This window comes from Talpa europaea (genome assembly GCF_964194135.1).
Source record: "Talpa europaea genome assembly, chromosome: 3".
Taxonomy (NCBI): domain Eukaryota; kingdom Metazoa; phylum Chordata; class Mammalia; order Eulipotyphla; family Talpidae; genus Talpa; species Talpa europaea.
In genome coordinates, this window is record NC_140069.1 from 121,566,056 (window position 1) to 121,593,346 (window position 27,291).

At 37.6% G+C, this 27,291-nt stretch overlaps 1 protein-coding gene across 1 annotated transcript in view; it reads right to left on the reverse strand.

Annotated features, from left to right (window-relative positions):
- IMMP2L (inner mitochondrial membrane peptidase subunit 2) overlaps window positions 1–27,291 on the reverse strand; it is a gene marked incomplete at both ends in the record, with an annotated part of 722,123 nt that overhangs the window by 237,410 nt on the left and 457,422 nt on the right. Inside the window, one exon of the mRNA XM_084230879.1 lies at window positions 15,639–15,704. Within this exon, the coding sequence (XP_084087005.1) occupies window positions 15,639–15,704 (66 nt within the window). The remainder of the gene's footprint in view (window positions 1–15,638; window positions 15,705–27,291) is intronic.

Consider the following 27,291-nt stretch of genomic DNA (forward strand, 5'->3'; position numbering starts at 1 on the left):
TCACCAGAGCCAGAGCAGCGGGAAGCACAGCAGGCAGGAGGACCGAAGTGCACTGCTGAGGGAAGCAGCGGGCGGCAGGAGAGGTCTGCGCGCCATGTGGGACCCTCCTCCGGTGGCCGGGGAGCAGCCGGGGATCGAACCGGTGCCCCAGAGGCCACGGGCAGCTTCGCAACCCAGCGCTCAACCGCTGCACCAACGGGCAGGCCCGCTACCTTTTTTTTTTTTTAATGGGCAATTCTGGAACAGACACTCCTTAGAAAACAAAATTAAAATTAATACATATGGGAAATATTCATTCTTATGAGCAAGGAAAACAATGTAAATGTAAACAGTGATAAGAAACATTTTTGTTAACTTTCATATGAGCAAAAATGAAAATTATGTTGATATTCACTGCCAGCTTAATACACAGTGATTTGCATACTCTGCTAGGGTAAGTTTCATTAATATAGTCTCCTGATTTCCTTCCTTTTTATTGCTAAGGATGTTGCAAGCTTTAATTTAAAAAAAAAGTATTATTTATTGAAAGTCAAGTGAGAAAACTAAGGTTCAAAACATTATAAAGTTAGGAGTTATTTCAATTTCCATCATGCAGTGAGCATTCTCTTGATTTTAATGATAGTTGTATTAGATTTAGAATTCAGGCTTGATTTACATAATCCCTCAAGACAGCACCGAAATCCATTAAAGGTCACCTTACTTTTCCATACATATACCAAGTTCTAATCCATTCATTCGTTCCCTCTTCTATTATCATATTCCATGCTTTTGTAAAGCTTACTGCTTATTATACTTTCATCTCAAATAGAAAATCTTTCAGTTTGGCTTTTCATCGTACTAAACTGCATTCCAGTCAGTATTACTTGCTCCTCTTCATGTTAGAGTAAAAGATTAAATAGTCATTTACTTTTTGATGTATGTAAAATTGAAATCCAGACTCCAGAAATGTTTGTGGGAAGTCTCGATACAACTAGAGGTGCAGCAGAGAGGACACTAGTGTTTATCACTGCCTGCCCCAGGCTGCATATTAGAAAAAGGTACCCCAAAATGGGCAGGAAGGAGGATTTATTTGTGTAATAAGCAAAGTAGAAAATCTCCTTTGTTCCCAGGTGTCCAGTTGCACAAGCTGAAAGTTAATGACTTGCTACTCATCATACCCCAAACATACGACTTTCATCACACAATTCACTCTTCTGAAAGAACATGGTAACAGTTCCCTAGTGGTGAAAAAAGTTTTAATTATTTTCACTCAAATTCTCATTTGAATACAACTATGAGGATGATCGGTTTCAAAATCTTATTAGTTCTGCTAGCATGAATCACTTAGATTCTCACGCAGGATCACTTTACAGAGGAAAAAAAAAAAACAAGAAAGACTTTTAAAATGAACAATTTATAATTAATACTTCTGTCAACAAGCACTTTACAGTTTTACAAAGCTGCAAAATCAGACATTAGTTTCAAAGTCAACTTTTTAAATATGGGAATAATTACTGCTTGTACTATATAAGTATCTCTCAGAATAAGCTAGATGGCATTTGAAAAATTTCCATAACACAATAAATGATTTTAGGAACTGAACTACTATTTAAAAATTCCCTAGGTAGTAACTCCATCTAATCCTGTTGGTTTGGTCCAGCATAGACAGTTTGAGCTAAAATATCAGCCAAAAGATAACTGGAGTGTTACCAATGGACTTCAAAGAGGAGCTGTAAATAGCATGAGGTAGTATTCAGGTAGAATTTTTCCCACTGCAGGGCCATTCCTTTATATTAAGAAGAAACTATTTGTACAATAAAATTTACTCTAGTGCCTCCCTGGTGGTGCAAGGGTTAAGATACAACCTATGAAGAAATCCGCAGTCACTTCAGGAGTTCGATCCCCAGCCAGCCAAGGAGCAACCCACATGGTGCAGCAGACCTCTCCTGGCTCACCCACTGCTCCTTCAGCAGTATACTTTGGTCATTCTGCCTGTTCTGTTCCCCACTCTGTCTCTGGTGAATCCTCTTACCCACCACACCTCTGGCCTGTACTCCAGCTCTTGTATGCAAAAATAAATAAATCTTTAAAAAAAATTTACTCTACTATTTTCTAGAGCATATGGCTGTTTCCCAGTGAAGCTCTTCCATAGTGTCTAGCAGTAATAGCTCTCCCCATTCTGCTCGACAAATGTCTTCATTGTCCATGTGCACCCACATGGCTTTTAGCAATTCAGCAATGATCTTACTTAGATTATCAGCTCAATATTTTTTTTCTCCTAGTGTCCTGTTTCTCAACCAATATATAACCAGGGAGCCCACTGCTGTTAGGCTAATGCTTCTCTTTTATTTAAACTATTGCTCAAGACCAGATGTAAGGATTGCATTTTCTTTTTCTTTTTTTTTTTTATTTTTTTAAATATTTATTTATTTTATACAAGATTGATTGATTGATTGATTTATACAAACACTGGGTACAGTCAGAAGCACGGGAGGGTGGGCGAATTCACCAGAGCCAGAGTGGGGAGCAGAGCAGGCAGAAGGACCGAAGTACACTGCTGAGGGGAGCAGCGGGCGGCTGGAGAGGTCTGCGCGCCATGTGGGACCCTCCTCCGGTGGCCGTGGAGCTGCCGGGGATCGAACCGGCGCCGCAGAGGCAGCGGGCAGCTTCGCAACCCAGCGCTCAACCGCTGCGCCACTGGGGAGGCCCAAGGATTGCATTTTCTAATTAAGGGTATGAAAGTAGAAATGATAGATCAAAGATTAGCTAATTATGGCCCATGGTCCAAATCTAGTCTAATACCTATTTTGTCAATAAAGTTTTTATTGGAAGACTTATTTTATGCATCATTTATAAATGCTGTCATCTTACAATAGAAGATTTAAGTAGTAAAGATAGATACAATAGAGTCAGCAAGTGAAAACTACTATCTGACCTTTTACAGGAAAATGTATAATTTCTATTATAGATATAATTAGGGACAAATACTAGAAAGACCATAAATGGGATATCTTGCCAATGAGTAATTATAATGGACAGGAAGAAACAGCTCAAGATTCCACATATACTAGCCTGATTGATTATATGCATGAAAAATTTAAAAATGTTTTTCTTTTTGTCTTTCATAACAACATGGAACGAACTTGAGAATTTATGCTAAGTAAAATAAGTCAGAAAAGTAAAGTAAACTAGATGGTTTCACTCATATAAGCAATGGCAGTAAATAAGCAAAAAAACTCACAAAGCTAAACAAAAATAACTCTTAGACTCTGAGAAAGATATGGTGGTTACCAAAGAGGAAGGGGAAGATGGTTGGGAAGAATTGGGAGAGACGATCAATTTGATAATGGTGAATGGCACTTGAAGTATTTGGTGGTGGGAATGGTGTGATATATACACTTTCCAGGTGTGAAACTGTACTGTAAATTCTATAGCATCATAAACTAATGGTGAACCATTAAACACTGTTTTAAAAGTGGTTTTCTTTACAACTCTAGGGTTTACAGAATATGGAATGATATGTTAACCTAGCAATACAATCAAATTATTCAACAATATACAAAAATATTTGATAATTTAAAATGGGCAAGGCATTCTGCTAAGCTCTGAGGAAACAAATAGTTAACAAAGTACTGGTGCATATATTTTTTTCTCTTACTTGGGTTTCAAAATAACTGAAAATAGATTTTTTGAAAAAAACAATAACTCAAAGAAGTTAATAACTCTCCAAAGGTATGTAAGCAACAGAGCTTGAATTGAATCCACCATGTTATTCCTAGCGTAACACACCTTCTACTCTATTATGCTGCCCCATTATCCTTAGACACCAAAAACCTCAAAAATATTATATAAAAATTTAATAGCACCAGTAACAAATTAAATCAGTACTTTAAACACACCTGCTTCTTGACTAGAATAATTCCTCTAAACATTTTACAAGAGAAATAGTGGTCAATGTTAAGGTAAAACAAGGTTAACTGAAATTACACAAAAATAGAGTTATCTGTTCCTTAATTATTAAGTAATTATTCATGCTGAAATATTCTTGAATCTTTCTGGCATTCTTCTTAAGCTTAGTTTAAAAAAGGCATTTTAAGACAATCTTCTTAACCTCCTGCTGAGATAATTATACTTATATGTCTTTTCAAAATATTTGACAGACTTACATCACTTTGATCAGAGAAAAAAATAAAAATCAATATTTTGTTCAAAGGATGTACAAAAGTTAGTATTTCTCTATATTTTTATTTAAAGCTCACAACTTCAGAAAGCTATGCTACTAAGAAATGTAATTAAGCCAGCAGCAAAAAAGGCTAATACACTAATATGTTAACTAGCTCCAGGTGTGAAGTGCTCCCTGCTAGGTAACTGGACTCCCGAAGGGAACTTCACACAATCTGTGTTGGGGGAGCTGGGAGAGGCTCCTGGTAGAACTGAGGAGTAAAATTCTAAAGCTAGTCTATGAAGAAAGAAAAGGAGCTTATTGAAAAACATCAAAGTTAGAAACTTATATCTTTCAGAGAGAAGCAAGGAGATATGGATGAGGATGGAGACAGATCAGAGGGTTGAGCTAGGCTCCCTACTGCAGTGGTCTTTTCCTAATTAAAGCAAGCTAAAGGATTTTCTACCTGAAGCATCCCAGTTATTTCATTCAGTCCATGCATTACCAGAAAGGACAGGAGGGCTCTCTACTTCCTTATAGATATGGAAAGTTTAATATCAAGAATCTTAAACAATAAGGACATCATTTAATATTCACTTTTAGATTCTTACCTCTAATTTTCAATCAATCATTTTGTCTAGGTCAATCAGCATTGCTACCCAATACTAGGTACATGGTATCATGGTGAATATTATTGTTAGGACTATGACAGGCCTTATTAAATAAGTAATTCTGGAACCGTCATACTTCCAAATAACTGCCTAGTATAGGTATATGAGTAGGCCAGTGCTCTACACCTGTGTAACAAACACACTGAAAATATCAATCTTTGTATCTATAACTCAAGTGATTTTTTTGTGTGGAATATTCAAAGAAAATACTCCTGTATAAATATTTTTCTAATCCTTTGCATCTCCTACTATGAGACACAGATTGGCTAGATGCACACCATAGATACCTTGGGGAATGATTGGGTTAAGAGAAAATGGGACCTCTATTTTACTTTATATACTTGACTATTTGAATCTTCAATACTATTCCTGTATTGCAATTGTAATTAAGGAAAAGACTGTAGATATTAACCATCAACCCCAAAGTTGTATGTAACAGAGCCCACTTCCTCTAGTCAACGAGCTGTGCCTCTGGCTAAGCTCATCTCCATGGTCGCAATTCTCTTGTGGTACTGTACTTCTTTGTTGTCCTTCCAAATAAGTTTCAGAACTGTCTATGACTTGAATGTGTATATCAGCAGAAACCACCATAGAGCCTAGCACATTGTAAACAATAAAAGCACTTGATAGTGATTAAAACACAGAGATTACTACTAATAATGTCTGGTATTTACTGAACACATACTTATATGCCAGGCATTGTGTTATCCAAATTATATCCATTATTCCATGTTATCTTCAAGACAACTTGATGGAGTATGCAGTATTTCAATTTTCCACTTTACCAATGAGGAAAATAAAGTATAAAGAATTAGTAATTTGGCAAAGTAACACAATAAGTAGCAAAGCTGAGCTCCAACCAAAATGATTTTAACTCATAGTTTGTGCTTATGATCTCTACACAAAGGAATGGCTGTCCATGGATGAGTAAATATGCAAGATTTTCATATCTAAAGAAAAGTCTTATTTAAGAGAAGGGTAAAAATGAAAGCAGAGAAAACATTGAAGGACTGGGGATAGTAGTACAACAATGCATGTTACCATTATTGGAAAAAGCAATTCCATCTAATTGGTCTAGTAACTTACAGCAACTCTTGAATGCTCCTGGATAAAAATGTAAATACAATGTTTGGTGTGGTGGAAACCTCCATACATTGCTGGAAACCTCCATACATTGCTAAATTGATAACAGAAATAAGTTGATCTTAAACAATCATTATATATATATATGTTTAAGGTAATGACTCACTGATGGTTAAAAAGAGTGTCTATTGCTAAGCCTCACAGTTTGTATAGCAATTTCATTTTTATTCATTGATGCAGCAGTAGTGTGACAAGTAATTTTCAAAAAGGCATAGTTTATCAAGCAATCTATAATTCCTTAATAAAAGTATAACTATATAGCCAAGAACAAGGTATGAATGCTCAGAATATGTAAATAATTTCTCAGTCTGACATCAGAGGAAAATGAATGATTTTTCACAAACTATCTTTTATTTAATAGTAACTAAGCCCTTTAACAGATCCTAGGACACTTAACTGTACTGTTCTAGCCTTAAGTGCACTGTTTCAGCTTTAATGATAGCATTCATTAAGCCCTAAGTACTAAACAAGGAAGTGCCATGCCATTTCAATTCGGGAAGACCCAAGACAATATTAAATTGGGCTAAAGGGTCTCAGATATTCCTGGAAACTTATTCAAGTTACCAACAACTAGGACCTAGTGTATAAATATGTTCCTGTTGTCAAAAATGCCTGACTTCCCTTTGAGAACTATAAAGAAAAGCATTTAGCTTCATGCTGTAAAATATTCTACTCATCAATCTTTATCACAGTTCTCTATACAAGTTTCTTTTTCATTTTGTCCTTCCTTTTAGGACAGAATGCATTGCTGTTATTGAGACCACGTGCCCCTTGCTTGCTAAGCTGTACTTCCAGTTCTTGTTACTGAATCCAATCTCTAATTGCTGGGTAATCTGCACTTCTGGTTCTTGCTATTGAGGCCACCCACTTATTGTTTGCTAATTTGCACTTCCTGTTCTTGTTATTGAGCCCACCCACTCTTAAAAAAAAATCCATTCCTAATTCTTAATCTTCCAAAAATGTCATAAATCAATACATGCTCTCCAAAAAGAGCCCTACAGATATATTACTCTTCTATTATTCAAAGCTACTGCACCAACCATAAAAAAAGTTGTTAAACAAGCATCATTTTTAGTTTTGCTGAGGAAAACTCAATTTAGTTCTGTTTTTCTTCCTATAAAGCTTCATCATTTGCTGGAACATAATAAAATTCAAACATCTGTGATAGGCTAATATTGATTTCTGTATCTTCAATAGCACATTTAAAATCAACAAGCTTTAAAATGTTTAATTTCTAGTGATTCAATGGATTTTTTTGCTAATACCAGAAAGTTATTTTTAATAAATTAGGGTGTTTTGACATTTTACAATACAGTCTCTAGACTTGAAGAGGAATTATTTAAATATTTTTGCAGTGAGATGAGTCTGATGACTCTCCTCCTCAGACTGCTCTGCAATATCAATATTTGTTAGAGAAAGTCTTACAATGCACTCATAGTACGAAAATGACAGTATCATGCACAAGACATCTTCTCCACAATGCCACTGATCCTGCCTGACTTAATTCCTCCACAGGGCCCAGGAAGTGATTCTGTTTCTCATAAACACTTCTTGAAACTCTCCTGAAAACAGAGGGCCACAGACTAAACAGAAAAAAAAAAAAAAAAAAAAAAAGTAGATCACATTTCATCCATATGGTAACCATTTGCTCCAGTGTGTCTTGGCAGCCCCATTTAGGCTGATTATTTCAACGAAACAATGTGGATCATCCCTGTTCACTCTCAAAAGTGCCCTAAATGTAGGTGATAACTTATCTGGTTACTCTCTTCACTGAATACTAAAACAACTATTTAATTACTTTATGAGGTGGTTAACTATCAGGAACCCTAGATTCCAAATAACTACTGAGTGTATTTAACCAAGGAAAAGAAGAAATGATGCCAGGCTTCATTTCTGACTAAGCTGAGAAAATCTGTGAAACAGAAAGACGAGTGTACCAATAAAAAAAGTTGATGTCTTAAAATTTTCAACTGTGGTTGATTCATATTGACTTTCTGCAGTTTAGAGCTTTATATTCATTTTATCCTTTTCTAAAAACTTGCTTCTGTGTGAGTCATAACAAATTAATAAGGAAAAGCAAATAACTATGAAAAATATTTTGCTGGAACTAATGGATCTGTCTTAATATTACTTTCATTAGCTTTTTACTGTTCATATTATAGATAGGCATGCCCATTTGGTCAAACATTATGAAAGTGATTGCATGCCCAGCACAGTTATTCAGAGACTCAAACAATTGACTTGTGATTTTAATCAACACTGACATCACTATAGAAAGTTCAGACCCCTAAAGTCTCATCTCTTGGCTGAATTCTCTGAAGAAATACTTCAACTCCACTTTTCACCTTGTCAATAAAATCATAATGACTTTGATATAAATAATGCGACTACTTTTATGAGTCACTCTGAAAGTAACAAATCAAAGTAGTCATCATTCATGGCATAAACAAACATTTGCAGAAGAAGCTAGATAGTATTTTCTTGAGAGAAAAAATTCTTTTGACTAGTTACTGGGGTTAGAATGTCTCCCTTTTATCCATTCTCCACACAACAGAAAGAGTGAAGCCTTTAAACATTCTGATCCAATCACTCCCTCCTTCAAAACCCACCACTGTTTGGCTAACCCTTTAAAATAAAACTCAAAGTCCTTATTGTGTCTCACAAGTCTCTACAAACCTCTTAGAAATAATCTCCTACCTCAATTTTCCCCCTTCAGTGAGATTTAACAGGCTGACTTCCTGAGGCCTCTTAAACTCAGTTAACATATATATCCAAACACAGGTCTGCATTTATTATTCCTTTGGTCTGCACTACCTTCTCTGAAATACTAGTATGCCTTTCATTCTCCCTCCCTTAATTTAGCTGTCTGCTCAAATACCTTCTCTTTAGAGAGATTTACAGTGAACATCCTACCTAATATAGCAGTCCCAGAGCCCCATCATCACTCTACATACCCATTCCTTTCTTTTCTTTTTTTTTAAGACTTATTTTTTTATTTATTCAATAGCTGGGGTACAGGTCAGAGGCATAGGAGGGTGGGAGGATTCACCAGAGACAGAGCAGGGAGTAGAACAGTATGCAACAGGAGAGTTTCTCTGTTGCATACGGGTGCAACAGGAGAGGTCTGTCTTGCCATGTGGCAATCGCCCTGGCAGGCTGAGAATCGAACCCAAGCTGCAGAGGCTGCAGACAGCTTCACAGCACTGTGCTCAACCCGCTGTGCCACAGGGGAGGCGCCATACTTTATTTTCTTTATAGCTCTTCCAGCTCATGAAATTTCATTATGGGCGATATATTTGTCTGTTAATGTCTTCTCTGAACCACCAGAATGTAAGTCCCATGAGGATAAGGACCTTGTCTCTTTTGTTCTCTTATGTTTCTCCAGGGTCTAGAGCAGTGCACATTAAGTGAATGGTTCTAAGGCCTATACTGGCAGTGGACAGATTAAGTGAAATATAAACTGATCATCTCAAACTAACTTTAAAATTTGCTTTGAAGTATTTTGACTTCTGTATCTAAACTTCAAAACTTCCTCATTGCATATGATATTAAAATCAAGGTATTTGTTTCTTCCTTTGACAAAGGTATTTCACATAAGTGTTGATAAATGAGCATAGATGTACATAAATGTGAACAGAGTATAAATGTACATAAATCTCATCAGAAGGAAATTTGACTGTATATCTTAGAACTAAAAATAACAACACCAAGAACATGTGCTGGCCCAATATTTCCACTTCTAGCTATAAAGTGATGTATGTGCAAGGATGCTCATTATAATATTTTGAATTTAACATTTTTTAAATTTCTGTAATTAAAAAAAAAAAGTTTATCTCCCCAGAGAGCAATGGTATAGCCATGACCTAGTGGAGTACATTATAGTTTCACTCACTGTAAGGTTTCAAATAGTAATGCTGAGCAAATGACCATTAAACGCATTGTCCAAATCTGGGAGGCCTCACAGTATCTGCCATACGAGTCCTTCCCAATAGGTTCACCTGGTCTACACCAGGTGACTGGCCTCCCTAGCCACAGCTGACTAGACCAGGAAAGACCATCCATCCCAAAGACCTGTCAGGTAGACAGACTTCACAGGATAAACTCAGGTTTCTGTCAAATAATTTCAACATGAGGCACACCCAGAGAAGTGAGCAGTTGGCAATGGTTACTGAAACACAGACAAAACAGACAAAAGCAATGTACAAGTAGGCTGAATACACAAGTAAACAGAAACCAGAAGTCCTGCTATATTGCCATTTCTGTTGTTCGGTGAGGCTCTGCTGATCCTTGGCTCTCACAATCCTTGCATCTTCGGCTATGTTTAACATAAGTGTTCTTAAGCTATGCATTAATACAAACCTATTTGTTTTGTTTCGTAAACTGAAGGAGGTTAACTAACAGGTCATTAAATTGAGGACTGGATTAAGTCTTTGAAAGAGATTATGGCCCTCCCTGGTGGTGCAAGGGTTTAAGACATAATCTATGAAGTTATCCGCAGTCTCTGCAGCACAAGTTCAATCCCCAGGCAGGGAGCTACCCACGCAGCACAGCAGACCTCTCCTGACTTGCCCACTGCTCCCCTTAGCAATGTATTTCAGTCAATATGCCTGTTTTGTTCCCCACTACGTCTCTGTTAAATCCTCCCCCCCCCCACACCTCTGGCCTGTATCCCCATTCCTGTATGCATAAATAAATAAATCTTTTTTTTTTAAATAATAAATTTTATTTTTATATTCCCCATACAATTGCAGCCCCCCCATTCTGACCCCAATCCCTCCCCTCCCGCCCCCGCCCCCCTAAAAGTGTCTCTGGTTCATAGTTTTTTGTTGATTTTGATTTTCACTTCACTTTCTTATAGTTATTCATTTTCCTGGTCCCGTATTTAAGTTTTCTAGATTCCTGCTATGAGTGAGACCATCCGGTATTTTTCTTTTTCTTTTTGGCTTATTTCGCTGAGCATGATCCCTTCCAGCGCCACCCATGTTGCTGCAAATTGCATGTGTTTATCTTTTTTGAATGCTGAGTAATATTCCATGGTATATATGTACCACATCTTCTTGATCCAGTCATCTATTAAATCTTTTTTTTTAAAAAGAGAGATTATGGTTCTCTCTCTATACTCCAATTATACGTAATTCAAACCTATAGTAAGTATAACTCAGTCCCTAAGATGTCAGGACCACATGTTAGACAATGGACCTGGAAAGTTCACATGACAGACCATAGCGCTTGCCTACTATGAGTTAGGGCATCAATAGACAGATGACTTTTAATGGTAGAAAAGGATGGGTGGGGGTGTGATTTTATACCTCAAAATCATAAACAGTGTTGCAAGTCAAATATTACCTCAATAAAACAAAAAAGATTGTTAGCAGGTATAAAATAAAATAAAATAAATTTTAAGATTTTAAGATATAGTCTAACATAGTTAAAAATGGGTCACAGAGAAAAAATATAAGCATAACAGTAAATCACACTTTTAAGTTTTCTAGTAGAAAACTACTGTATGAATAGGTAGACAGAGAGAGAGAGAGAGCAAGATTCAAGTACTTATTTAAAGGCCAAGAAACCTAGGGTTTTTATTTGCTAAAGATTCAAAGGAAAGAAATTTTTTATTTCATTTTAAAATACACAAATCTTTTTCTAATTAATTATCAAGGAATTTTTAGAGGCCATGTAGGAAGTAGGAAAGTCTTCAGCCTTGGTAATCTCATTTTTTAGCTACTGCTCCATAGTGGAGGTACTCTAAATCTGACAGAGGTTCATTATAGTCTAATTGTTTAATCTGCACTAGCATTAGCATAGATAGTTAAGACTAAGCTTTTTGGGAAAACAGAATCAAAAAATATCCTCGATAGTTTTGAAAGTATGTTAGTTCTCACTTTGTATAGACCTGGCCACAGCTCCTTTTAAGTGAGCAACCAAAATGACATGTATTATACTACATCCCCCACTTACTTGCTAAATTTCCCAGTGTTGGTATAGATTTATAAGAAGTAGAATAAATAAGGCATTACTATATATTGTTAAAACACTTGAATATTACAATGGTCTTTTCAAAAGCTACAAATTTTATCACTGAGACAAAAGCTTCTGTTTCACAAACCTTTCCATGTCCACCAATTTCTGTTACAGGCATGGGTCATTTTAATGAGCTTCAATTTATTGTGCTTTGCAGATATTGCATTTTTTTTCAAATTGACAACTTGTGGCAACACTGCTTATATCACATCAATCGGCACCATGTTGCTAAAAGCATGCCTCTTTTCAAATTTCTGTGTCACAGTTTGATGATTTTTACAATATTTTAAATTTTTTTAATTATTACATCTGTGACCAGTGATCTCTGAAATTATTAATGTAATCGTTTGGGGGCACCACGAACCATGCTCATTACAAAATGGTGATTGATAAATGTGGTATATGTTCTGGCTGCACCACCAACCAGCCCTCTCTCTCTTCTCTGGCCTCCCTCCTCAGTGAGACACAACAGCATTGAAGTGGACCAGTAATAGTCCTACAACAGCCTCTATCTATTTAAGTGAAATAAAGTGTTGCATGTCTCTCAATTTAAATCAAAAGCTAGAAATGATTAATCTTAGTGAGAAGGCAGGTCACAAGCCCATATAGACCAAAAGCTAGGTCTCTTGTGCTGAACAGGTAGCCAAATTGTGAATGACAAGAAAAAGTTCTTGAAGGAAATTAAAGAACTACTTCAGTGAACAAACAAATAAGAAATTGAAGCAAGAGGGCCTTCCTGGTGGTGCAGGCAGTTGAGCGCCACACTGTGAAGCTGTCCACAGCCTCTGCAGTGCGTGTTTGATCCCGGATGGCCAGCGAGAATCCCACATGGTGAAGCAGACCTCTCCTGTCTCTCCCGCTGCTCCCCTCAGCAGTGTATTTCTTCAGTCAGCCTGTTATGCTCCCCACTCTGTCTCCAGTGAATCCTCTCACCCTCCCGCACATCTGGCCTATACCCCGCTTCTTGTATAAAAATAAATCTTTAAAAAAAAGAAAGAAATTGAAGCTGGCTTTTTGCCGATATGAAGAACGTTTAGTGGTCTGGATAGAGGATCAAAGCAGTTGCCGTTTTCTTTTCTTTTTTGTTTTAAAAAAAAAGATTTATTTATTTATTTATACAAGCACTGGGTACAGTCAGAAGTGCAGGAGGGTGAGAGAATTCACCAGAGCCAGAGAGGGGAGCAGAACAGGCAGAAGGACTGAAATACACTGCTGAGGGGAGCAGCGGGCACAGCAGGAGAGGGCTGCATGCCATGTGGGACCCTCGATGGCAGCCGGGGATCAAATCAGCACTGCTGAGGCTATGGGCAGCTTCACAGCCCAGGGCTCATCCACTGTGCTCCCTCCTGGGGAGGCCCATTGTTGCAGTTTTCTTTTAATTCAAAACCTAATACAGAGCAAGATCCTAACTCTCTTCAATTCTGTAAAGTCAGAATTGATGAAGTTGGTGACAAAAAGTTTAAAGGTAGCAGTGTTTGGCTCACAAGGTTTAAGGAAAGGGGCCATCTGAACCTAAGGGTACAAGGTGAAACAGCAAGGGCTGATGCAGAAACTGCAGTTAAGTTTTCCACAAGATCTAGTTAAGATCATTGATAAAGGTGACTGCACTGAACAATAGTTTCAGAAGCAGTCTTCTTCTGGAAGAAGAAACCATCTTGTACTTTTATAGCTTGAGCAGAGATGTCAATGCCTGGCTTCCAAGTTTCAAAGGGCAGACTGGCTCTTTTATTAGTAGTTAATGCAGGTGGTGACTTTAAGCTGAATCAATGCTCATTTACAATTCTGAAATTCCTAGGACCTTCAGGAACTATGCTAAATCTACCCTGCCTGTGCTCTATAAATGGAACAGCAAAGACTGGATGACAGGACATCGGTTTACAAGATGATTTACTAGATATTTGAAGGCCACTAATAAGACCTATGGCTCAGGGGAAAAAGAGAAGATTCCTTTCAAAATATCACTGCTCTTTGACAATACACCTGGTCACCCAAGAACTCTGATGGAAGTGCACGGGTGATTGATGTTGTTTTTATGTCTGCTAACACAGCATCCATTCTGCAGCCCATACATTAAAGAGCCATTTTGAAATTCAATTCTTATTACTTAGAAATACATTCCATAAGATTATAATTAGTATCAACAATGATTCTTCTGTTCTGGGCAAAGTAAATTGAAAACCTTCTGAAAGGAATTCACCACTCTAGATGCCATTAAGAACATTCATGATTCATAGGAGGAGGTCAAAATATCAGCATTCATGGGAGTTTGTAAGAATTTGATTCCAATTCTCATGGATGACTTTGAGGGGTTCGAGACTTCAGTGGAAGAAGTAAGTACAGAGGTGACAGACACAGCAAGAGAACTAGAATCAGAAGTGGAATCTGAAAATGGAACTAAATTAACACTCATGATATAACCTGAAAAGGCGAGGAGTTGCTTTTAATGGATGAACAAAGAAAGTGGTTTCTTGAGATGGAAGCTACTGTGATGAAGTTGCTGTAAAAGCTTCAGAGTATTACATTAACCTAGTTAATAGAGCAGTGGTAGTATGTGAGAGGATTAACTCCAATTTTGAAAGAAGTTCTAATGTGAGCAAAATACTAGCACAGAGCATTACATACTACTGAGAAATCTTTCACGAAAGAGTCAACCTTTGCAGCAATCTTCATTATTGTCTTATTTTAAGAAATTGCTGGGCCTCCCCTGGTGGCGCAGATGGTTGAGCGCAGTGCCGTGAAGCTGTCCCCAGTCTCTGCAGTGCAGGTTCAATCCCAGCTGGCTGGCGAGGGTCCCATATGGCACGGCAGACCTCTTCTGTCTCTCCCGCTGCTCCCTTCAGCAGTGTATTTCATCAGTCTGCCTGTTCTTTTCCCTACTCTGTCTCTTGTGAATCCTCTCACCCTCCCACGCAGCTGGTCTGTACCCCGGATCTTGTGTAAATAAATAAATATTAAAATAAATAAATAAATTGCTACAGTCACCCCAAGCTTCAGCAACCACCGCCCTGACCCATGAACATCCATCAACAGCGAGGCAAGATCCTCTACCAGCAAAAAGACCACATTTGCTGAAGGCTCAGATAATGAAGTATTTTTAAATCATGGTACATACATCGTAAATTTAAACATAATGCAATTGCACATGAACTGGACTAGAGTATAGTTTAAACAAAACTTTCATATGCACTGGGAAGCCCACAAATTCTCATGACTTGCTTTACTGCAATATTTGCTTCATTGCAGTGGTCTGAAATGAACGTGGGATATCTCTGAAGTATGCCTAAATTATAAAAGCTCATCCATAGTATTTTTTGCTAACAAAATTAAATGTTCCTGAACTTAACTAAAGTGGTCCTTGACAGCATAATCTAAAATGAAATGCTAATTTAATACCTAAAAAATAATGATTTAATGCCTATTTTACAAAACACACTTAATTTTTATATCTCACACTTTACGATTAAATGAAAAAATGTGATCAAAAGTTCAAGTTTGCCTTACACCCTGGAATGATTGCGATGCTTGGTACAGATGTACCGGTTCCTTTGGAAGATCTTTGAAGCTTTGATCCTCTTTTGAATTGAGATGTACTTTCCAAGTAATGTAATTTAAATGAAAAGCTAGATATTTATAGTTTTACTCAAAAACAACAGATTACTTACTTTATAATATCTCCTTCAAGAGCAATGACTCTCTTAATGATCTTCTGTTCTGGGTTTTTAGGGGAACTAGAATAAGAAAAGGTTATACAGTTAGTTATGTCTCTATTATTTTAAGAAACTCTACAACAAAACAGGCTATATTAAAGTTATAACAGAATCCTTTGCACCCATGACAGGACATCAATCCAACTCAGGTACCAAGTGATATGAAGATACTATTGAAGAAATTCTCCTTTTAAACCCCTGGGAGAGAAGATACCATGATAAAACTTCACAAAAACAAAACAAAGACTTTTATTATCTAAGATAAGTATTTACAGGAAAGGATTCATACACAACAAAATGATTAGACATTTTATAAAAATGATGATGTAATTGTTTTTTCTTTTACTTAAAATAATTAGAATTTGATTTATAGTCTCAATAAAACAAGAATTTTTAAAATTAGGAATCAGAAAAAATTTTAAATTCCATTTAAGTTTAGCCATTTGAAGATAAAGTAATTTTAATGCTAAAACAAGGTAACTGGGGGGGGCGGAGCAACATGGCGGCGAGGAGACGCTGCAAGTAAGATCTCCCATTAAAAAAAGTTAATAGGGAGGAAAAGCGGCAGGTCCCAGTGAGAACTGGGACACGGAAGATAAACGGACGACTCCAGCAAACTGCCCGAAGAAGAAAGTTGCCATAAAAGAGGACCAGAAGGGAGGAAAGCTCAAAACCCTGCTCCCCTCCCCCGCCCACAAAGTCGGCACTCTCAGACCGGCAGAGAGGAGGGAAACAACAAACCAAAACGGCCAACAAGAACAAAGGACGCAGCAAGCGGGACTGTGAGTGGAAAGGAACTATTGCAGCCACCACACTCTGTGAACGGGAGCTGTGGAGAACCCTGCAGGATCCGCCGCAGAGGTGAGCTCCAGGCGCCATTAAAGAGAGCCCCGCCCCCCAGGAGGAGACCAGCACCAGCACACAGCCCCGGCCAACCGGTAAGCTTGCGCGGAAAGCGGCATGCTGGAAAAGCAGACGCAGATCAGGATTGCGCGGAAAAGCAGCGCGGATCGCGCTGAAAAGCAGTGCGGTTGAAAAGCAAACGCGGATCCGGATCGGATCGCAGCTGCCCAGGTCCCCGCGCCTGCGACCTAGGCTTGTGGGGAGACGCGCGGAGGCCCTCCCTGAGTGAGCAGGAACCAGGTGCCCAGGCAGGGGAGCGGGATTCAAAAGGCACCATTCCTGCCCCACTGATCTGGGCTACAGCCCGCGTCCTGGAACTGAGGGCTTTGGAACTGAGACCCGGGGCACGAAATTAGGGGCGTGGGTTCCCCATGACGGTGGGGCACAAGGCAGACACAGCACCCCAAAGCCGTTGAGGTGTACCCTACCATCCCCGCTCTGCTCCCTGTCCCACGGGGTGGAAAATCAGCTCCCCAAGGGCTCTAGGAGAGATCTCTGGCGCCACCTAGCGACTTGAAGCCAGCACAGGCTCCTGAAGGAGCTAGTGGCCAGCTGGGGAGTTAGCTCACACCAGGCCCCTTCGGAACAAGTAGTCTGAGCCCACAGGGAGAGCGAGCACCCATAGCCGGGGCAGACCAGGCGTGCAGAAGAGTGTGCCTGAGACCGGACACGCAGGGAGTGTGTCCCACATCACCATTTTAGAACAGGGACATTTCTTCAGTAAAGACTACCTGCAGAAGGCTTCCTCAGGAGCCAGAGGTGAGCGGGGGAAGTTCGCCCACGCCAGACCCCCTCTGGCCTACAGTCCAAGCCCAGAGGGGGAGCAGGAACCCACCGCCGGGGCAGACCAGGCGCACAGGGGAGTGTGTCCCCACATCGGCATTTTAGAACAGGGACCTTTCTCCAGTAAAGACTGCTTGAAACTGACAGATGACTCCTGGAGGAACCAGAGGGGAGAAGAGAAGCCCACCCAAGATGCCGGCCAGTCCCAACAACACAGTGTCCCAACGCATACGGCAAATGAGAAAACAGACAGTAGGGAGGAGAAGAACCACACGCAACCTAGCAACTCTCCAGAGAAAAAGCACACCACAAAAAGAAAACCAGCCCCCAGATTGCAACGACAGTAACTTGGAAGAACTTCTGAGCCTTCCAGAAAGAGAATTTAAAATCGCCGTGATTAAAAAAACTGACAGAAGTCATAAAGGAAAACAATGATAAGGGAAAAATAATCAACGATCAGAAGAATGAAATTGAGTCCCTAAAGAGGGAAGTAAAAGAAATGCAGGAGATCAAAGAATTAATGGAAGAACTAAAGAATTCTGGGAAAAGCAATGAAAGCAGAATTGATGAAATGGAAGAACGAATAAGTACTCTTGAAGACACAGAAATAAAAAGAACCAAAACAGAAAAGGAAAGAGAAGTACGAAGGAAAAAGAATGAAGAAAGACTTCGGGAACTATCTGACTCCATGAGGAAAGGAAATATAAGAGTTATAGGAATACCAGAAGGAGAGGAGAGAGATGTAGGAACAGAGAAAAAATTCAAAGAGATAATTGAAGAGAACTTCCCAAATGTGAAGAAGGAGCTGAAAATTTATATACAAGAAGCAAGAAGAACACCAAACTTCCACGACGAAAGGGAAAATACAGCAAGACCCATAATAGTAAAGCTCCCAAGAATCCAGGACAAGGAAAAAATAATGAAGCTGGCAAGAGGGAAGAAACAGATAACATTCAAAGGAAAGCCAATCAGGCTGACATCAGACTTCTCCGAAGAAACACTACAGGCAAGGAGAGAGTGGAGGGACATAGTCAACAGACTCCAAGAAAACAGATACCAACCAAGAATACTCTATCCCGCAAAGCTCTCCTTCCTCTTTGAAGAAAGAATATGGACCTTCCCAGACAAACAGAAACTCTGGAATTTCATTGCAACTAAACCCCCACTCCAAAAAATACTACAAGGAGTCCTAAAGCCAGAACCTCAGAGGGACGAATAACAATGAAAGAAGGCCAAAAAAAAAAAAAGTTATTAAAAGAATAAATAAATAAAATCAAAGGAAAGACAAACACAATGGCAAATACAGATGTTAACATATCAATATTAACTCTAAATGTAAATGGACTAAACTCTTCAATAAAAAGACACAGAGTTGCAGCCTGGATTAAGAAACAAAACCCAACCTTTTGCTGCCTCCAGGAAACACATTTAGCTACAAAAGATAAAAATAGGCTCAAAGTTAAAGGATGTAAAACAATCCTACAAGCAAATGGACCAAAAAAGAAAGCAGGAACAGCTATACTTATATCAGAAAAAACAGATTTCAAACTCAAAAAGATAAAAAGAGACCCCAATGGTCACTACATTATGATCAAGGGGATAATACTTCAAGAAGAAATAACACTCATTAACATATACTCACCAAATGAAGGAGCACCAAAATATATCAGACAACTGTTGTCCTCTCTGAAAACAGACATCAGAGAAAACACATATGTAGTGGGAGATTCAACACACCACTATCAACAATGGATAGATCAACAAGACAAAAAATAAGTAAAGAAACCAAAGCTCTAAATAAGGACCTAGAGCAATTGGGCTTAACAGACATCTATAGAACACTAAACCCCCAAAAAACGGAGTACACATTTTTCTCAAGCGCACACGGATCATTCTCCAGGATCGATCACATACTGGGGCACAAGACAAACATCAACAGATACACCAAGATTAAAATCATATCAACCATCTTTTCTGACCATGAAGGCATCAAACTAGAAATAAACCATAAAAAGAAGGCAAGGAACTTTCCTACCTCATGGAGATTAAAAACCACACTACTGGAAGACCACTGGACTAATGAGGAGATCAAAGAAGAAATTAAAAAATTTTTTGAATTGAACAACAAGGAGGACACCAATATCCTAAATGTATGGGATGCAGCAAAAGCAGTAATAAGAGGAAAATATATAGCAATAGAAGCTCACATCAAGAAACAAGAAAGAACTCAAAGAAACAACCTAATCTCGAAGCTCAAAGATCTAGAAAAAGAACAACAAAAAAACCCCAAAACCAGTAGAAGAAAAGAAATAATAAAAACCAAAGCAGAAATAAATGAAATTGAAACTAAAAAAACAATCCAAAAGATCAATGAAACCAAGAGCTGGTTCTTTGAAAAAATCAATAAAATAGACAAACCCCTAGCCAGGCTCACAAAGGAAAAAAGGGAGAAAGCACAAATAAACAGGATCATCAATGAAAGAGAAGAAATCACAACAGACACAGCAGAAATCAAAAGAATAATCAGTAACTACTATGAACTGTTATATGGAAACACGCTTAACAATCTAGAGGAGATGGACAAATTCCTACAACTCTACAATCACCCAAAGCTAGATAAAGAAGAAATAGAACACCTAAACAGACCAATTACAATTAGCGAAATTGAAATGGTAATCAAAAACCTCCCCAAAAACAAAAGCCCAGGACCTGATGGATTTACAAATGAATTCTACCAAACATTCAGAGACGAATTAGTGCCTATCCTTCACAAACTCTTCCAAAAAATTGAGAAGGAAGGGACAATACCAAACACATTCTATGAAGCCAAAATTACACTAATACCAAAACCGAACAAGGACAACACAAAAAAGGAAAACTACAGGCCAATCTCCCTAATGAACACTGATGCAAAAATCCTCAATAAAATTTTAGCCATCAGAATCCAACAATGCATCCATAAGATAATTCACCACGACCAAGTAGGATTCATTCCAGGGACACAAGGATGGTTTAACATCCGAAAATCAATCAACGTTATCCAACACATCAACAAAAAGAAATATAAAAACCATATGATAATATCAATAGATGCTGAGAAAGCTTTCGACAAAGTGCAACACCCATTCATGATAAAAGCCCTTGAAATTCTTGGGATACAAGGAACATACCTCAACATCATAAAGGCCATCTATGACAAGCCAACAGCCAGTATCATTCTCAATGGTGAAAAGCTGAAAGCAATTCCATTAAGATCTGGAACAAGACAAGGATGTCCACTCTCACCACTGCTTTTCAACATAATACTGGAAGTCCTAGCCAGGGTAATAAGACAAGAGAAAGACATCCAAGGAATCCAAATAGGAAAAGAAGAAGTCAAACTATCACTATTTGCAGACGATATGATATTATACATAGAGAACCCCAAAAACTCCACAGAAAAGCTAATTCAACTCATCAATCAGTTCAGTAAAGTGGCAAGATACAAAATCAACACGCAAAAGTCAGTAGCCTTCCTATACACAAACAATAAATCTGAAGAAGAAGAAATAAAAAAAACCATCCCTTTTGTTATTGAAACAAAAAAAATCAAATATTTGGGAATAAATCTAACAAAAGAGGTAAAGGACCTATACAAAGAAAACTATAAAACACTGTTAAAAGAAATAGAAGAAGACACAAAGAAATGGAGAGACATCCCCTGCTCATGGATTGGAAGAATAAACATTATTAAAATGGCCATCCTTCCAAAAGCAATATACAGATTCAATGCTATTCCAATCAAAATTTCAATGTCATTCTTCAAAGAAATAGAACAATTATTGATGAAATTCATATGGAATCACAAAAGACCCCGAATAGCCAAAGCTCTCCTGAAAAAAAAAGAAGGGAATGGAGGCATCACACTCCCAGACTTCAAACTATACTACAAAGCCATAATCATCAAAACTGCATGGTATTGGAACAAGAACAGACATACAGACCAATGGAATCGAATAGAAAATCCAGAAATAAACCCACAGATTTATGGTCAACTAATCTTTGACAAAGGTGCAAAGACCATGCATTGGAGCAAAGAAAGTTTGTTCAATAAATGGTGCTGGGAAAACTGGGTCGCTACATGCAAAAGAATGAAGCTTGACCACTACCTCACACCATACACAAAAATCAACTCAAAATGGATTAAAGAACTAGACATAAGACCTGAAACCATAAAATACATAGAAGGAAATATAGGCGAAACACTACGGGATTTGCACATCAAAGACATCTTTACAGACACATCACCCAAAGCAGTGATAGTGAAGGCAAAGATAAACAGCTGGGACTATATCAAATTAAAGAGCTTCTGAACAGCAAAAGAGACAATAACAAAAACAAAGAGAAACCCCACCAACTGGGAGAACATTTTTGCACCCAACACTAATGATAAAGGACTGATCACAAAAATCTGCAAAGAGCTGATGAGCCTCAACAACAACAAAGAAAATAATCCAGTCAAAAAATGGGCAGAAGAGCTAAAAAGAAACTTCTCTGAAGAGGAAATGCAAATGGCCAACAGGCATATGAAAAAATGTTCAACATCACTTGTCATCAGGGAAATGCAAATCAAAACTACCATGAGATACCATCTCACACCAGTGAGAATGGCACATATTAAAAAAACTAGCAACAACAAATGTTGGCGAGGGTGTGGAGAAAAAGGAACTCTTCTGCACTGTTGGTGGGAGTGCAAACTGGTCCAACCACTGTGGAAAGCTGTGTGGAGATTTCTGGACCTACTAAACATAGAGCTTCCATATGATCCAGCAATTCCACTCCTAGGTATTTACCCAAAGGACACAGAAACATCAATTCCAAAGAACACCTGCACCCCTATGTTTATAGCAGCACTATTTACAATAGCTAAGCTTTGGAAACAACCCAAATGCCCAAAAATAGATGACTGGATCAAGAAGATGTGGTACATATATACCATGGAATATTACTCAGCATTCAAAAAAGATAAACACATGCAATTTGCAGCAACATGGATGGCGCTGGAAGGGATCATGCTCAGTGAAATAAGCCAAAAAGAAAAAGAAAAATACCGGATGGTCTCACTCATAGCAGGAATCTAGAAAACTTAAATAAGGGACCAGGAAAATGAATAACTATAAGAAAGTGAAAATCAAAATCAACAAAAAACTATGAACCAGAGACACTTTTAGGGGGGCGGGGGCGGGAGGGGAGGGATTGGGGTCAGAATGGGGGGCTGCAATTGTATGGGGAATATAACAATAAAATTTATTAAAAAAAATAAAATAAAGTTTTCACTTTCTTACAGGGAAAAAAAAATAAAACAAGGTAACTGACAGTCAAAAGAAATTGTTAGGTTCTGCTACACTTAACATTGACATCATTTATTTTGTTATGATTAATATCTTATGATACATGTTTACAGTCATATTATTTAAATAAATAACCCCTTTCTCCCTTTCTTTCCCTCTCTTACTCTCCTTCTCCCCATTCACTGTTTCTCTGGGATCTCCCATTCTGGGAGAAGCCATGTTTGTCCTGACAGAGAGATTAATTTGGTGAGGAGCTAAGATCTGCCAGTACTCATGTGAGTGAGTTTAGCATAGATCCTTTAGCCTCAATAAAGTGATCTGAGAAGCAGTCTTCCTGGCAACTTCATGAGAGACCCTGGGCCAGACCAACCACCTAAGCTGTTTTTGGTTTTGCGATGCTCATATAATGCATAAGCTAATACCTGTTTTTGTTTTAAGCTGCCAGCAGTTTTAGCAATTTATTATACAACACTGGATAACTAACTCAATCTTAATATGACCAGTTTCCTGCCAATAATATTTTAAATCTTTTTATTGAATAGACCCATTTTAAGAAACACATATCACATGAATGATGATTTAATATGTCATTGGAAATAAGAGACAGATAAAAATATTTTCAATTCAAGTCATCTTTTGAATTGAATTCCTCTTGAAAACAAGGATAAATGCACAAAACCTAAAAATATTAAATATAATCAATAGGTTTTTAGTTTATTTCATTTAAATGTCATCCTTCATCAAAAGAAAAATGAAGATTCAATATGATTTATATTTCACATATCTTACAGAGAAAACAAAATCATCAAAACTATTTGGATCTATGTGTGACAATCTCATAATTTTCACTAAATTTAATAATAGTCTTTATTCTAAAGGGAAATTTTATCAGAATTTCTGACTGACTTGTCCCCTTCACTGAATAGACTTATTCTCTTTAAGCTGATGAAATGCATGTTTTCTGTCAGGGCTTTTTACAGACCCTGTAAATGTCTTGGGACACTCTATATAAAGTACGTGGACATGAAACATGCCTTTTCTGTGATGCAATATCAAAATGTTACATTCTCTTTAACTTAATTATACTCCCAAAGAATTTAGCCAAATGGAATGATTGTGAATGTATGCAAACTTTAGCTACATGGATATTGTCTATTTTTTAAATATGAAAAAAAACAGCAAGAGTAGATTCCTTAAATTATAGCCCATCCACATAATAAAATAGTTTCTACTCACTAAAAATGATGTTACTACAGAAAATTTAGTGATGTGGAAATGTCAACAGAATGTATGGATTAAAAATGTAAATTAAAAAATAGGTTGTGTAACATGACATAGCTGTAATTACAGAAAGAAAATATGCATAAAACTGTACTGGGAAAAGATGGAGGGAGTTCTTTGTGTGATAAAACATTTGCTAGACTTTTGATTCATATTACCGGGAAATCCATTAGGAGACAACACAACCTTTTGTATCATATGACATTACTTGACAAGAAATGCTCCAAGATAGTTGTGATACCATAATTAATTACCAAGTTGCATCTAATATTGATGGGGTATTAATGTAACTCAAATAATATGAAAAGCAACCCTAATCAGCATAAAACACTATTTTATACCAACAATCTTTAAGCATCTGAGATCATGAAAATTGTTTTGTATTTTAAAATAATCTATATTTTAACATCACAAGGCAAAATAGAATGTGCAAAGTGAAGCAATCTATATAATTAAAGTCTTATGAATTACTATTTCAAATATATCTATAAATTTTAATGTAATATTAAACTTATGAATCTCATCAAATGATTCAAATAAAAAAAGCTATTACTAACATTAATCCCATTACTGCTCAAAATCTATATCTATATTTTAATCATTAGGCTGTTGAAAGCATTACTTTGATGTAAGTAGAAGTAGTATGGGGAGTTATTACAGATTTACATTGTGAAAGTCATTGAATCTCTCTTTGTCTAAATTTTCTTCATCACTTGTCTATGTCCCAGGAAGTCTGAAGAATAAAAAGTAAAGGATTATGCCTTACTTTAGGGATACAATGCATGCTTCCCATTAAATACAAAATTTGCATTAAAGCTGTAATTTTAGTGTTTTCAGAATAAGTAATGTTTTACAATATTTATTTTTGGAACATGGATTTTAAACATTCTGTTTTATGCCAATGATTTAATTAGGCAAGATTTCTCCAAAGACTTGAACAAGATGACTAGAATTGTCTTTAAACTACGTAAGTCTCAGTAGATCCATTTGGGGTGGCAGACTTTGTCTCTAATCAGACTGGTCATGGGGAGGGGGAGAGGGTGTAACACTAAAGAAACATTACAGCTAAATTGATAGTGTTCATATTGGAAAGCCACAGGTTAGTTTTACATGCAATAGGTATTACCTATAATATAAAGATTAAAATGACTAATTTTCAGTGTTGGATTTTGTACACTTGCTTAAATATGGAGCTTAAATATGCTTTGAGAAAATTTTATATATATATATATACATATATATATATATATATATATATATATATATAAAATTATAAACTCCACAGAGCTGAAATGGTAGCGTAACAAGATGGAGAAACATAAACAGACTATGTATATATAGTCAATCCCTAACAATTACTTTTGCTTTGGTATCTCAGATAATGCTTCAACCTACTGGTCTTATTAATAGCAAAGAGAATTAGAGATGAGGTCACATGAAATGGGGTTAATACCGATACTTAAAATTTGTCTTCTATATTACTTATTTTCTTAGGGGACAGATATTGGTGGAAGGGAAAATGATGGGAGATGCAACATCTGGCAGGGACTAGGGTTGTAATACATACAGAAAAAAGAAGCAAGTAGAACTTCAGAGTGCTGAGGCCAATGCTCTCCTTAGCAGACTTTTGGGGGTTGGGATGGGGTAGGATAGGAATATGCTGTCTACCCTAACTGTTCTCTTACCCTCCCTGAATCAGACTACTGAGCTGATGCGGACAACCTGAGAGGTTTTAGTCAGGGTTATAGTCACCTAATGTGGCAGCAGGAACAAGTTTGGTTTTTCGGTTTATTTTCTACAATTCGTTATAAAAGTAAATGTATTTTAATGGTACTGATGAAACCAGAAAAGCTTGAACTTTAAAGAGCAAAACTGCTGCTACTGATAATTTTTTTTTTCTTGGTTAAATTTAAGAGTTGTTTTACTGTCACTAACTATGATTAGAAAAAATTTAATAAGCAAAAAGTGACAAGTGGTCTTATTAGTAAACCAGCTTTGATTATGTAAAATCAATTAAATGTGCATTATGACTCTAACTTCTGTAATTGAAAAGAGCTGAAATAGTTTTGTAATTGAGTGTTTTGATTCTGAAAAATGAATGTCTTCACTTAATTATAAAAAAACTAAGGAATTTAGCAAGTGGTTTAATTTCTACCAATATTTATTAATTAAAGCATTTCAAAAATAGAACAATGCAATCTTCAGGAATTGAACATAATTACAATAATACCTCACTGTCTAGAATAGGTATGTAGATGAATATATGTAACTTACACATAAAATATATATAGTGCACACATAAATGTATATGTGTTTGTGCACATTCTACTATGCTATCGTATATCTTGCTATTTAAAGAAACTCCTTTGTGCTATAAAGAACCTTCTTGGGCCTCCCCTGGTGGCACAGCGGTTGAGCGCTGGGCTGGGAAACTGCCCGCAGCCTCTGCAGCGCGGGTTGGATCCCTGGCCACTGGCGAGGGTCCCACCTGGCGCGCAGACCTCTCCTGCCGCACGCTGCTCCCTTCAGCAGTGTACTTCCTCTTCAGTCTGCCTGTTCTGTTTCCTGCCCTGGCTCTGGTGAATTCTCTCACCCTCCCGCGCTTCTGACTGTACCCAGTGCTTGTATAGGGTGAGAGAATTCACCAGAGCCAGAGCAGGGAGCAGAGCAGGCAGAAGGACCGAAGTCCACTGCTGAGGGGAGCAGCGGGCGGCAGGAGAGGTCTGCACGCCATGTGGGACCCTCCTCCGGTGGCCGGCGAGCAGCCAGGGATCGAACCGGCGCTGCAGAGGCCGCGGGTAGCTTCGCAACCCAGCGCTCAACCGCTGTGCCACCGGGGAGGCCCTATAAATAAATCTTAAAAAAAAAAAAAAAAAAAGAATCTTCTGGACTAAAAACTACATTCCCTCAATTATGTTCTAAATCTAGGTTTTTATACATCAAATATGCTTAAAATGGTACACAGCTGTGGAAGTGGAGAGGCATAACTAACACACTGACTATTTAAAACAGATCCACAAAGTGCATACCTTCATATGGAAGTACTGTTATTCTGTTCCCAGTCTAGCAGGTCATGCACTCAGGAGTGTCTGATTTCTTTTACAACTGCCATAAGTCTTAACCCTCCAGCCACACTATCTCACTGAATATGCCCTTGCAATAGAATACCATTTAAAGCCATGAAATAAAACAAAATTAACTGTCCTTTAAAGGAATTAAAACCATCAACTTAACTGCATAGTCCTATCACTGCAATTTACCTGACCAGTTTGATACTTTTCGTTTCAAGCAGATCGGGAAACAGTGCCACA